General features: G+C 34.7%; 1 protein-coding gene across 2 annotated transcripts in view; it reads right to left on the reverse strand.

Annotated features, from left to right (window-relative positions):
- col18a1b (collagen type XVIII alpha 1 chain b) overlaps positions 1 to 13,324 on the reverse strand; it is a 315,691-nt gene that overhangs the window by 68,313 nt on the left and 234,054 nt on the right. For both annotated transcript variants that reach the window (XM_039756370.1, XM_039756369.1), the window contains 6 exons: positions 10,306 to 10,368; positions 8,145 to 8,228; positions 5,253 to 5,303; positions 4,131 to 4,274; positions 3,330 to 3,392; positions 1,282 to 1,326 (listed from right to left, as the gene is read on the reverse strand). In XM_039756370.1, coding sequence (XP_039612304.1) covers positions 1,282 to 1,326; positions 3,330 to 3,392; positions 4,131 to 4,274; positions 5,253 to 5,303; positions 8,145 to 8,228; positions 10,306 to 10,368 — 450 coding nt within the window. The remainder of the gene's footprint in view (positions 1 to 1,281; positions 1,327 to 3,329; positions 3,393 to 4,130; positions 4,275 to 5,252; positions 5,304 to 8,144; positions 8,229 to 10,305; positions 10,369 to 13,324) is intronic.

Here is a 13,324-nt window from a genome sequence, read left to right on the forward strand (position 1 = left end):
GTAAAAATGTATTGTTATTATTATTTATTGTTGGAGACTGCTGATTGTTTCAGTAAATGGCACAATGCACTTTCACTGCACCCACTCTTGTTGTCATGTGTCCTCACTCGCCCTAGTCTACCTTGGTTCCTGACTATTGATGTCTGGTTTTAAGAGGAGTATGCCAGCTGCAGGTAACCTGGGTATCACACATCCACGGAACTATGTAAGTGTAAAAATGATTTACACTTTGGGATTCAGATATCACAACACGTTTATGACAATGTCATAGTCAAAATATATTTTATCCATATCTATCCATTTTTAAGTGCTTAGACATTTCCAAACATTACTTATTATGTCACCATTAGGTGTAACACAAAAAAGCAGTCACACATACAGAGTAAATTTAGACTCAATCAATCAATCTTAGGTGGGAGGATACGGAAGTACTCTAAGAAAATTATTGTGACACAGGGGGAACATGAAAATTCTGGATTGATACTGACTGAATCTAAGGCTGTGAGACAGACACAGCACTTCACTACTCTACCGTGCCAACCGTGGGAAATATAAATTAGGATATATGTATATTAGGATATATATATATATAATATATATTAGGATCAATGTTAGGGTTGATCCTCTGCAACTTCAAAATTAGATTATACAAGTGCAATGATGAATTATCGAATCCACAGTGTCATACCGTTAATGTACTCAGTTTATAAGACAGTGATATCTTTGAAAAGAAGATTAATCTTTTCTTTTTTATTTATTTTTTCATGTTGAAGTAAATGTGAAAAATTAAGAGAATATTTTCGGTTTGCTTATAGCAGAGATTCTTAACCTGAGGTCCGTGGACCCCTACGGGGTCTATGAGGGTCAGATAAAAATTAACATTTATATTCACTATACAGCCCGGTACTGTTGATTTAGAGTAGATGTGGTAGTAGAAAACATAGTACTAGTAGTAGATCTGTTTTAATTTGCACAAGAGGATTGTATTTCATAATTACAAGGCCATTACTTTTTGCATAAAAAAAGAAGTGTTTTTTCAGATTGTTTACTTTAAAGTTTAATAATAATTTGTGTATATGTACGACACAATCAAATCTCGATAAATAAAGTACATTATATTCATTGCATGCAAAGTTGTGTTTATGTGAATATTTCTGCAGAAGGGGGTCCATAGCTTTCATCAGATTCTTAAAGGGGTCTGTGCCTCTAAAAAGGTTAAGAATCTCTGGCTGTAAAAATCTTCAGTGAGAAGCAGTGGAGTGCATGCAGCAGCACACTTACTTTTTCTCCACTTGGTCCTGGAAGTCCATATTCACCTGACTCGCCCTGAAGAAGAAATATACAGTTTTTACATAATTTGGCCATTCATTTTTAAATATTTGGAAAACATAAAAATCATAAAATGGTTTAAAATCTTTTAAATGATAATGGATTTCTTAAATAGCAGTAAAGTGTGAATACACAAACTGGAACTTCTTTAGACATCTACACATTATATACCTTACAATTTTTACTAATCAATAAAAAAATGTCCATTACTTGTGAGGGAAGCAACTAAATTTCATAAGGCGTAAGTAGAACATTTTGAAAGCAGCACATCAACAAAGTTAAATAAAGAATGATAAGAGTATTCTTTTTTAAAAATCTAAATAACAAATGCAATTGAAAAAAATTTTTTTGCGAAATAACTTTTTGAAACTGATGTTCACAAATGGTCTCTTTTTTATCAGAGCACAATGCAAAGATGTCACTGAAGTCAATGTCACAATATGCGACTTCTAGTCATTGTGCATATCAGACTTGCCGGCTGCAGTTGCTGATTTTGTCGTTGAACATTTGTCATTTTACACACAAGAGTGTGCCACTGAATGCTTCCAACTTGCTAAAATGATGTAAATGAAGGATACTACTGAACATCACTTGAGAGATTCTCTACTGTGATACTGTCGTTGGGTATAATGAGACTAGACAGAGAGTGGACATAACTCATACTGGCTAATCAGGAACAACCTTAAAATCTGGCCTGAGAAGTAGTGTTCAAAGAGGGATTTCCAGATTATGTGTAGTTTTGGCCCTTAACATATGACAGATTTTGTTTGAGAGATGGAAGGATAGCAGCTGAGGATCTGTTCTGGGTCCAGACCATCTTAGTGGATCTGGCATTTAAGAGGATACTGCTGACTGGTATCAATGAGGATCAAAATGAATTGCTAATTTGTTGACTTGATTTAAAGCATGTCTGGATGACAGCTTTCCTGGTTAACACATGTCTGGAATAAAAGATTATGTATTCTTTAAATCTGATGCTGAAATAAAGAATAGGGAAATAAGAAATATTGAAGGTGAATGCAAAAATGGTTCAGTGTAAAGTAATAAAAGATACAAAAAAGTGTGTAAATGTCATGGCAATGTAATCCATACGATACAGGGGCTGGATGAACTTTTTAAAGTTTACTAAAATGTATAGTGCATTTTAAGGGTAGTGTGCACAAGTTAAGTGTGGCCTTTATTTGCTGAATGTGTATCAGAGGAGTGAAAGATGTTAATATTAGAAGAATAAATTGAACATTACAGAAAGCGGAGACATTCTGCTGATTAAATCAAACATGCAATACAACTGAAGAGTCAAAAAAGAAGCTTGGGGACCTGTCAATTTTTTTTGACATTTAAGTAATCTCTTTCAGGTCATTGTGAGATATTATACTTTATGTGAAAATGTCTGCCTGATGAAGGAGTAATATAAAACAAGGATAGGTAGGTATAAAATGAGAATGCTTGGGTGTGCAGGGTTTTATTGATAAAGGTGTGGAGTTGAAAGGATGCGCTGGCATTGAGACTAAAAAACCTGTGGAGAAGAGAAGCAGAGCGGGGCAGTTTGGGCACTTGGAGTAAAAGCAGTGGAAATGATGGAGGGTGGCTGTGAAGCGAATGAATATGTGAGTGGAGGTGGTTGCAATTGTCAAGGCAAGACAAAGAAAAAGGAGGGCTAAAGGATGACTGTCACTGGGAAACAAGTGTCTCTTGTATACCAGATAGAGGTAGGCTTATATTTGTAACACATTCAATAGATAAGGAACATTGTGTAGAATTTTGAATAAAAAAAATAAACTGAATTGAATTAAATATCACTGTACTATATAATTGTATACAGTGTTCACAACATTATTAAGGTTATTCACTTAATTGATTATTAAAAATAGTTGGACCCAATGTAATTTCATTTCAGTGATTGCATCACTGGGTTTTGTGGGAAATTTCTATGCAGCCACAACATTTTTGGGATTAAAGCTAAGGACTTAGTAAAAGATAATCATGAGAATTTAGCTGACCTTGTCTCCTTTGGCTCCAGGCTGTCCAGCGCTCCCATCTTTACCAGGAGGTCCTGGAAGACCCTATAAATTAAAATAACACAAGTCATATATAAGTAAATGTTTATCACGTTAAATGTCATATTATGCTACCACATTCAGTTGTATAGGCAATAAGACAAGGAAAGTTCATGAATTAAATCCTCATTTCTCAACAACTTTCTTATATTACTGGATATTTGACGTGTCTTTATTTAAGGTCAATTACAAGATCAGTATACATTACAACCATTAAAAATATATTATTGCAACTGACCAAGCAGGTTAAGTGCCTTGATGAGGGTCAAGCAATGAGGCGGATGCAGCAATTGAACTGGCTGCCATGTTGTTTAGCCCAGTGCCTCAGTTACTACACCATGCTGTCTACTTATTAAGTCTTATTTATTCAACATACGGCATTGCCATAAGGAATACAGTATAATAAGCAGCAACTATCACAATAGTAGTAGCACAGCATTGACTTTCTCTGGAAGTATGCAATTTTCAGAAAATGACATCTTGAAAATCTCAAAGGGGAGGCAACCCCCACATAATTACATGTAAATATATTGACATAGCACAGTGATTAAAAGAGAATCCTGTCAGGCACAAAAAACAAATGTAATAAATGGTCCTTAAATGTAATTTGTAGACATTCACATTAATATAAAAATAAAACTTGCCTTACTAAATTTTGTTTATTCTGTAAATTCTACATTATTCATTTCCAAATAAATTATACAGTTCCACTCAATAATTTAAATTTTCTCTAGCAGTACTTACTGCAGGACCACGGGGACCAGGAGCTCCATCTTTTCCATTACTGCCTGGAGGCCCTGGTGGTCCAACTGGCCCTAGAGTTCCAGTAGTGCTCAGAGGGCCTGGTGGACCTGGGGGCCCGGGCAAACCTGGCAGTCCAGGAGGACCCTAAATACACAAATAGTACAGTTATAAACTAAGGCACAACAGTAGAAGTTTGTCAACACTGTTTTAATAGTTTAAGAGTAGATGTTAAGTAATGTTTATCCTTTAAGAAGCTAAAAGGGTAACTTAAATGCTGTTATCTGAATTTCAGTTTAAAAAGTGCAGAATATCAGTTAACATCATAAATACTAATAACTACTGTATATAAGGTAGAGAATGAATATAGCTTCTAAGACCATCATTTCTGGAGAATGTAAAGTGTGGTGTCAAAAGGTACAAAAAAAAGATGCATCAGAAAAGTAGAGGACAAGCTGGGAAGTATTTTGTGTAAAAAGATAACATCATCTGAAAAGCAGGAAAAGAAGAATGGAAACAGCAGTATGTGTTGGATAGGCAAACAATATCACTGCAGAGATGCAAAGACGCCTCATTTTGGTTATGAGAAAAGTGTAGACTTGCATCCTGTACGCATTCATTAAAACTATACAAATACATCCTCCATTAAACAAATTGATCACTGAATCATCTACTCTGAATGCAAGCTGGTATCTGACTATACTTAACCAGAATGCACCAGAATGGCCCACAATAATGCTGGAGACAAAATGTCTATACTGGCATTAGTTTCATCATAAGCATTCTCCTCTCTGTTTTGGGAAAGAAAACAAATAATAAATACATGTATTCTTTGTCACTATTTTTTTTAATTTTATTTCCTCCTATATAATTCCTGCATTTGTATATTGTCTGCTATTGCAACTTTTCTTTGAATTTTGCATGCACTTTTCATCAATATTAAGCTGAAATGAGAAAAGTGAAAGAAGCATATTGGTTGCATTTTTCAAAGTAAAGCTGCTTTCTTTAAAGCTAATAATAGGCAATTATTTTGTTGTTTCAGTTCATGTATCCAATTCACATCTTTTCCAGCCTTTTCTAAGGAACACAAAAAAAGAATGCCAAATATTAGCTAAAGCCTCATACCCTAATGCTGTCCAAATCAGGAAATGCAGAGCCTTCCATGTCAAAAAAGGTCTGAAAAGTTAGAAAGGAATAAAACATTTATTACAAAAATCAGTAAACTGAAGTAATAACAGAATATATTTTTCTAATAAATTCAGATAATTAGTATTATACAGGGAACAATGTACAATAATAAAGATGGGAAAATGAACATTACAGTGCTGTAGGTTACAATCCAGTTAGCTGCCCCTCTAAGACATGAACATGCCACTTGGTATTATTTGTTCCAGAAGATTAAAGTAAAATCTTAAACAATGGTTGTGTTTCATGAAATGTGTTGAACAAGAGAAAAGTTCAAACAAATAATGTAACATGTATTTTTTTTATTATTTTATTGCTCATTTCACATAGTGGAGATAATAACAGGGTCTTGAAGCAACTTAAATACCACACAGCAAAACCTCCAGTGTTAAACTAACTGATAAAGAGGCAAAGGAGCACTTCAGAGTGTCTAAACAGAGAGAGTGCTATAAACTGAACACCAGGCCAAGCCATTTGCAAACCTTTTGGACAATTCTGCACTTATGGCGTGTATTGATTAGAAGAATTACACAGAGTAGAGGAGTTAGTTGGAGAGCTCTGTTTCTTGGTGCAAAAAGAATGGCCTGCTACTTGAAAATCCCTTGAGGGCTATCTATGTATCTACAAAAGCATGAATGTAAAGCTGGTGATTTTGCAGTGTAAACACAGTTCAGCTTCATACTTGCATAATACTGTAAAATGTAAAAATACACTCTCTGTTATGTATGTAAGATTGATGAAGTTCTGGGGTGTTAAAATCTTGAAGTATGAGTGCTAAGAGTTAAATTGTTTTTCTAACCATGCAGCGGTCTTGACTTATATTTTATTTAAGCCCATATTTGCTTATTTTTATCTGTTGCCTTAACTTATGCATTAACTTATGACAAATAAAGCAGCAGCAATGTTAATGCTCTTAAGTCTCTCTCTGGTTTGTACTAGTAAAGTTGTCTATAAAGCTTGTATGAAAATTAGACTTCCCTTTAGTTGTTAAGATCATTTTGCTCTTTCAGAAAAAGAGATAAATGATGACGTGTGTGAACTTATAAAAGCAGACAGCTCAATGCGATGAGCATACACTCAGTAAGGCCCTAGCAGGGCGTAGGCTATTTATGTGTGTCTGGCAATAAATCCTTGCTTCAGACTGATCAATGCTTGAAGAGCTTGATTTATTTTTCATACAGGTAATAATTTTAAATGCTTCTTCATGTTTTACCATGTGATGTATTGTATTTTGTTTTCTTTGTACTGTTATTGTTCAATTTATAAGTTATTTTCTGTCGATATTGGTTATTATGTGTTAATTATGCACTGCCTTCTTAAAGCACCTATGTTCTTTGTGGGTGGAGCCTTAGAAGGTGGGTCTACCCTGACATCACTACTCCTAAGCCCTCCCCTCTGGTTATTTAATTTGGCAGACAAGGCTTGGAGACCAGAGGCCATTCAATTACTGCCGTGTCCTCTAAGTATTGCCTTTCCTGTCTGGATTTACTGTTCTGTTTTTTTTTTTTTTTTTTAATATTCTTATCTTTTGTTCTTGGATTAATTTTCTGGACAATATTTTATTGGGACCTTTTTTTTTTTACTTTGAATTGCCCGATTAGACAAATTTTTTGATGTCTTTTTTCCTCTTTTGAGCATTTTGTTATATTTTCTGACTTTTGTAAATAAACTTTTGACTTAACGAAAATATTTTGTTGCCAGGGGTGATGGGTATCATCCCTTCTGTGGTGCTTTTTGATAGATTTGTGGACATTTCTTGCTCCCCATTCTGGGGGTCTGCTCTGGATGAAGCCAGCAGTTAGTCTTTGGGGACTGGGGCGAGTTTAGGTGAGCCTCTTCTGGAAAAGTTAGTCAAGGTACTGGCCTGTTTTCATTCGGCCTTTGTGAGGACTCCACTTCATGACACTCTCGTAAATCACTTTGCTATATTGAGAAAGGGGTTAACCGCATCAAGCACTTTAACTCTTGCAAGGGTCTACAAAATAAAAGGTGGGGTTGGAACACATGGTCTTCCTTTCAGAGTTTTGCATTTGTGCATAGTTTTTGGCATAAAAATATTATTGTAAATAAAAAATATTAATTGTAGATTACTGTGGAATTATACTGCGCTCTTGAGGATAAAAACTTTCAGAGTTTGTAACACAAATATTATTTCAGAATGATAACTTTACATATTTTCCAACCATACTTCAGAGCCATACTGAACATAAACTGTTACTAGTATGTATGTTATCCATTGGAATGACAAGTACCTTCCAAATTTAAATACTAACTGATTATCTTATATTTTCATATTACATTGCAATATGTCCTGACTGGGTAAAACAACATACATTTACACAAAATACAACAACAGTAAAACCAGTGTGTAGAATTTAAATCAAATTATGGAACAGTGCAGTGACTTGTAAATATTAGATTGATAGACATATAGATACTGGATACAATGCCATCTATTTTTGTGAACTGTCAACAGTAAAAATCTTTCACTTACTATTGTCTTTTGCAGTATTGTATAGTTCATTATTTATAGAACACGAAAAGCTACTTTATTTCTTTTTCTGAGACATAATGGACACATACATTTAAAATAACACTATTGTTTATGTATTTATTTTTCCTGCCTCTTAGAATAACAAAGAAAACAACTTCATAAATGCCCATTGTTACCTAACTTACAGACAGCCTCTCCCACATTTCATAAAATATATTTCTGAGTTCAAAATAAATATCCTAACTGAATTTGATGTTCCCTTGGGTAAATATTAATGCAAATTAAAAGTAAAAAATAAATGTAATAAAAGATGTGTTGAAGAAGAGCTCTATTATCACCTGTTTGTCAGAGCGTGGGGGTCCTGGGAGGCCAGGAGGTCCAGGTGGTCCTCTTGGTCCTGGCTGCCCTTCTCCTTTCTCTCCCTGTATAACATTGAAAGAAAAAAAAAGGTTCAGGTTGACACAACAATTATATCAGAAAACAATAAGCTCAATAACTAGAAGACACAGAAAGGGATCATTACCAAACAATTAAAATACAGAAACTGCATGGAACTCTGCAATTTCCAGATCATTGTCACAAAACAAAAATTAAATAAAGTTTTCATTCATTAAGTAATACACCATTTCTATGCATGTAAAATACTTAATGAGTATATTATGTATTATACCTTTAAAAGTAAGAGAATAAATACATTTTGTGAATTTCTAAGGTAACAGATGTCCATTATGTCCTCATCACCACCACACATACTCATTTCTGACCATGCAGCACTCATAGAAAGTGAAACAAAAACCACCTGGCAGATACTATTTTGATGCTAAATTTAAATAAATATTGTTTACTAATTGTTCTCTAAAAGTTCTGTTACTTATGCCATTTACTAGTCATTAAACTGTTATTCTTATTGGATAAAATTCTGAATACATTAGACACAGCTTCAAGTAGAAAGCAGCATCTGTGATGGCCTCATAAAATCAGTTCTGCCTTAAAGTCATTCCCACATATTAAAATATCGCTAAGGGTTTGTAATAATGGACTATAAGTGATATTTCAATATAAAAAGTACACATACTGTATTAAAACTCCCTGAGGATAGAATAAGAGGGTAAGGTGGAAACACCCATTAGTTCGTCTCTCTTAAAATACGGTCCTGAAAACCCATCTTAAGACACAGGCAATCATGGAGGCTCGGTGAGACTTTACTAAGGCAAACTAATAAATACGGGGTGATGATATAGAACAATTATCACCATTGAAAAAAATGGGGGGAAGCAATTAGAAAGGCAGAAGATAAGGGGAAGTGGAAAACTGTGGTTGCCAACCTTTGGACCAAAGAAGGCACATAGGAAGAAGACTAAATGTGAATGGCATTGAGTGAAGAGACAAGATAAAGATTCAAAGAGCAGTTGTGCATTTGCTGTACTTCTGGGTCGAATGTAGACAGGTAAAAGGTCTAAAGACAAAATTTGAGAATATATGTTGTCCCTTGGAAAAGTGAGCATCGAGAAGTCTATTAGTAAACATCACAACTTGAACTTTTCCTCTAGTCCGAACTAGAATTACAAGACGACGGTGAATTAAAAGAAATGGTATATTTGACAGCTTTCTGTGGTAAAAAGTTATTGTTGCAATTCTCAGAAACTTAATGAAAACTTAACTTAATGAAAGTAAAACAATTAATCCTATCTAACCCTAATACCAATGATTAGAAGAATATAAAAAAAATTAAAAAGAATATCAAACATTTTAAACATTGTGGGCACTAAGTGTACTCCCATATTAACTTGACACACAGGAAATAGCTGAATGTATTTTAATTATCTCAATATATAATAAGAGCAAAATAAAATATGTATTTTTTGTGGAGGAAAAAATCTACCTTTTTCCTGAAATAAATGGGAGCACTCAAACCAACAAATAAAAAATAATATTAGAGGCATACTTGATATGATAAAGTATATCAATGCTCAAAAGTTATCAATTTACTTTAACCAATAGACTTAAAAATAGTAATGCTTATGACTTAGTAAAGTATAATTTTTTTAAAGCAAGTACTGTACTTATAAGATGATGCCAATGGTATGAATTAAATTAAAACAAATTTCACCACAAACACATTTTCTTGAACTAAATTAAAAAAAAAAGAGGATAATATTTCATATGTGGCTGGTAATAAAACAAATCATGAAAATTATCTGACTTGTTAAAGTACACGTTTACCTTTAAGTGTGCTGCACCACTGGTCTTGAGGTAGGTTATAAATGTAATGAATTATTATTATTATTTATTATCATATTTTAGATAACCTCACAATGGCATTCTTTTATATTTTGCCAGTTGTTTTCTTTAGGTGGTATTTTATTTTATTTTATTTGACATTTTTACTGAAAGGGCTGTCCTCTTCCAGATTCCACACTTTTTCTACATCAGCAAAGTGTATTTTTATGTAGTTAAACAGTCATGCCCCACGTAAGTCATATTGTTCATCCACTGTACCTTCTCTCCTTTTGGACCCGTGTCACCTGGTAATCCAGGAAATCCAGGTGGGCCAACAGTTCCCTGGAAAAAAAGAGTAAATAAAGGTCATCTATCTCCCAAAAATGTGCATATAAATACAGTTAAAACTTTTTACTAAGTCAGAACTGAAATCCAGACACTAGATATATATTATGACCAAGTACCAAAATTTGAAAATGACACATTACATTGTATTCTCAAACTAATTAATCCAATTCAAGGCACAGGGAGCCAGAACCAGTCTCAGCAACACACGGCACTAAGGTTCTCTTGACACCACTCCAGTCCATTGCAAACCCCACCTTCACAAACACCCACACTGGGCCACTTTAGAATCACAAATGAACCTAACCTGCATGTATGATGGAATGTGACAGTAAAACTGGAGTATGTGGAGAAAACACACAAAAAAAAAAACAGACACAGGGAAAGCAAACTCCCCATGGATAAGGACTGAATCTCAACATGGTGAATTTGTGAACTTTCAGAGCTACACATATCCAGTGTCTCTCTGCCTCACCAAAATTTAAAAACAGACTTGAACTACTTATCTTGTAAACCTCTTAATTACCAAAGATACAACAGTTAATTGGTTAGATGAGCACTGACAGGTCAAAGTAAATGAGCGCTTCAAATGAATGCATGGATTATGGAAATATGAAAAAATCCCAGGCAAAAAAATACACTATTTGTCGTGTCATTTTCTAACCCACTTAATCCAGACCAGCGTCACACTAGTTGGGGGAGCTGGAGCCGATCCTTTCTAGCATAGGGTGCAATACAGGAATAAGTCCTAGCAGGGCAAGCACACCAACTCACCAGGCACACATACCAGTGCCAATTTAGCATTGCCTCTTCACCTAACCTGCAAGTCTTTGGACTGTTGGAGTGGGGGGGGGAAACTGGAGCACCCATGGAAACCCACACAGAAAAAGTGCAAACATGCAAACTCCATATTGGGAAGACTCTGGACACAAACCCTAGCCTCCTTACGGCGAGGCTACCATGGCACCCCAACCCTATTTGTAATTTTGTTCAATCTATACAATGAGAAGCAGATATTTATCCCTAAATCATTTCTATTCCTTAACAGTATGATACAGAAACAAGCTATCTATGACCTCTGCACATATTTGCCATGCAATATTTTTTTGCATATGATGAAACACCTGCTATTTCTGTTATTGGTTTTTGACATCACTATGCAACACTGCCATAATATTTGCTCTCTGTCCTCTTCAGAATTAGGAGCATCACAGATAAATATGGACAGAATACACAGTACATTCTGGATCACTTTGATAATCATTAGACTATATAATGTAAGACATAATAGAAGACATTATATCCAAGTGTTTCTACTTTGTAATTATGATTTAAAAATATAACTATAACATTTTATTAGTCACTATAGTGTGCAGCAAATATAAGTAAGTAGTATTTCACGTTGAGTTAGGCTCTAAATGGTTATAAATACATACTCTAAATGTGATTCTTTGCTGTACTGTTATATCTATATATCTCTCTATTATAAAAAAAAAATCCTGGAGAGAAACAGTAGGGCGACGAAATGTGATCTTCACATTAAAATAACAGAAGACACTTAAAAGACCCGCGAGACTAGAGAGATTTGTTCAGAGCATCTCGCAGGGACCTTAAACATGAGACTTTGTGCCAAGAGACTGACCCAGGACCGACTTGCGATGACGTAGAACATGAGATTCTTGCAAGACACGCCCTACTTACAAATAAATAAGAGCACGGTCAGCCAGCCACCCACTCAGTCGTATTTTGGTTTTGAGCACAAACAGATCCAGGGCTCTTAGCGCATATAAAACGTATAAGGACAATACATTATAAATGAAACATAGAAGACAAAGAGAAGAAGAAAGCAGCGTGGAAGAAAGAGACTCAAAAGCATAGGAGAGACAAAAAAGAAAAAGAATAATCTAGGTGCAAATTCAGAAAATAAGGAAAGCAATTATCAGCCCGGAACAAGTGGAATTGAAAAAAAGCACGTCCAATCTGGACGTTGGTGCTATACACAGGCTGAGCAGTTTAGAGATTATGAAAGCAGTAGAATTCAAAAGGCTCAAAAAAAAAATAGTTGGCGCGATACATGTGGAGAAAGTTACAGAAAATGAAAGTAGGAAAATTATAAGGCATAAAAAAAGAAAGTAAAGATCGCAGGAACGCAAACAAATGGAAATTATTACTCGAAAAAGGTAATAATCACCACAGACCAGGTGTCATTAAAAAAGAAAGCAGGATAAAGCGAGGTCAGAAATAAAACACAGAGTAGAAAACAAAGTAAAACGTCATAAAGAGGTTAAAAAACAAGGGGCCAAACACATGCAGAGCAGGTTAGAGAATGAAAACTGGAATTCAAAAGACTCAAAAAAAAACAGGCGTGAAACACATACAGAGCAAGATACAGAATATGAAAGTTGAAAAAAAACACAGTGTCAAAACAAAAGAAAGTAAACATCGCATTAGCGCAAAGAAAGAGAAATTATTACTCGGAAAAATAACGTAAAGGCGAATAGAGATCGAATATATGGACATAGGTGATATGTCAGAAGTATGTAAATATTGTAAGGCTTTGAAGTTTTAGTCAAGAGAATTTTAAAGACGGAGTTTGCCTCAGATGCATTTATTGGTCACTTTGCAAAAAAATTATTAACTGCTGATAATGTAGATCATTTTGTCTGTGCTGAAATTCAAAACAGAGAAAGCTATCCTGAATTATGGTGCAAAGTCATTAAACACATGTCTCACTGACCTCATTAAAAAGATTCAGCAGGTTGGGACTCGAAAGATTCAAAAAATTGTTTTTACAGAAAAAAAAAATCTTAAAAGTGTGCATCCAGAAAAACAAAAATGGGGGTTGGCGAGCGAAGCGAGCAGGGGGCGAAGCCCACTAGTATATATAAAAGTCAGTGTTTGTATGTATGTTCCAGCATCACATCCGAATGGCTGGAGCGATTTTCATGAAACT

Source organism: Polypterus senegalus, chromosome 6 (genome assembly GCF_016835505.1).
Source record: "Polypterus senegalus isolate Bchr_013 chromosome 6, ASM1683550v1, whole genome shotgun sequence".
In the NCBI taxonomy this organism is placed as follows: Eukaryota; Metazoa; Chordata; class Cladistia; order Polypteriformes; family Polypteridae; genus Polypterus; species Polypterus senegalus.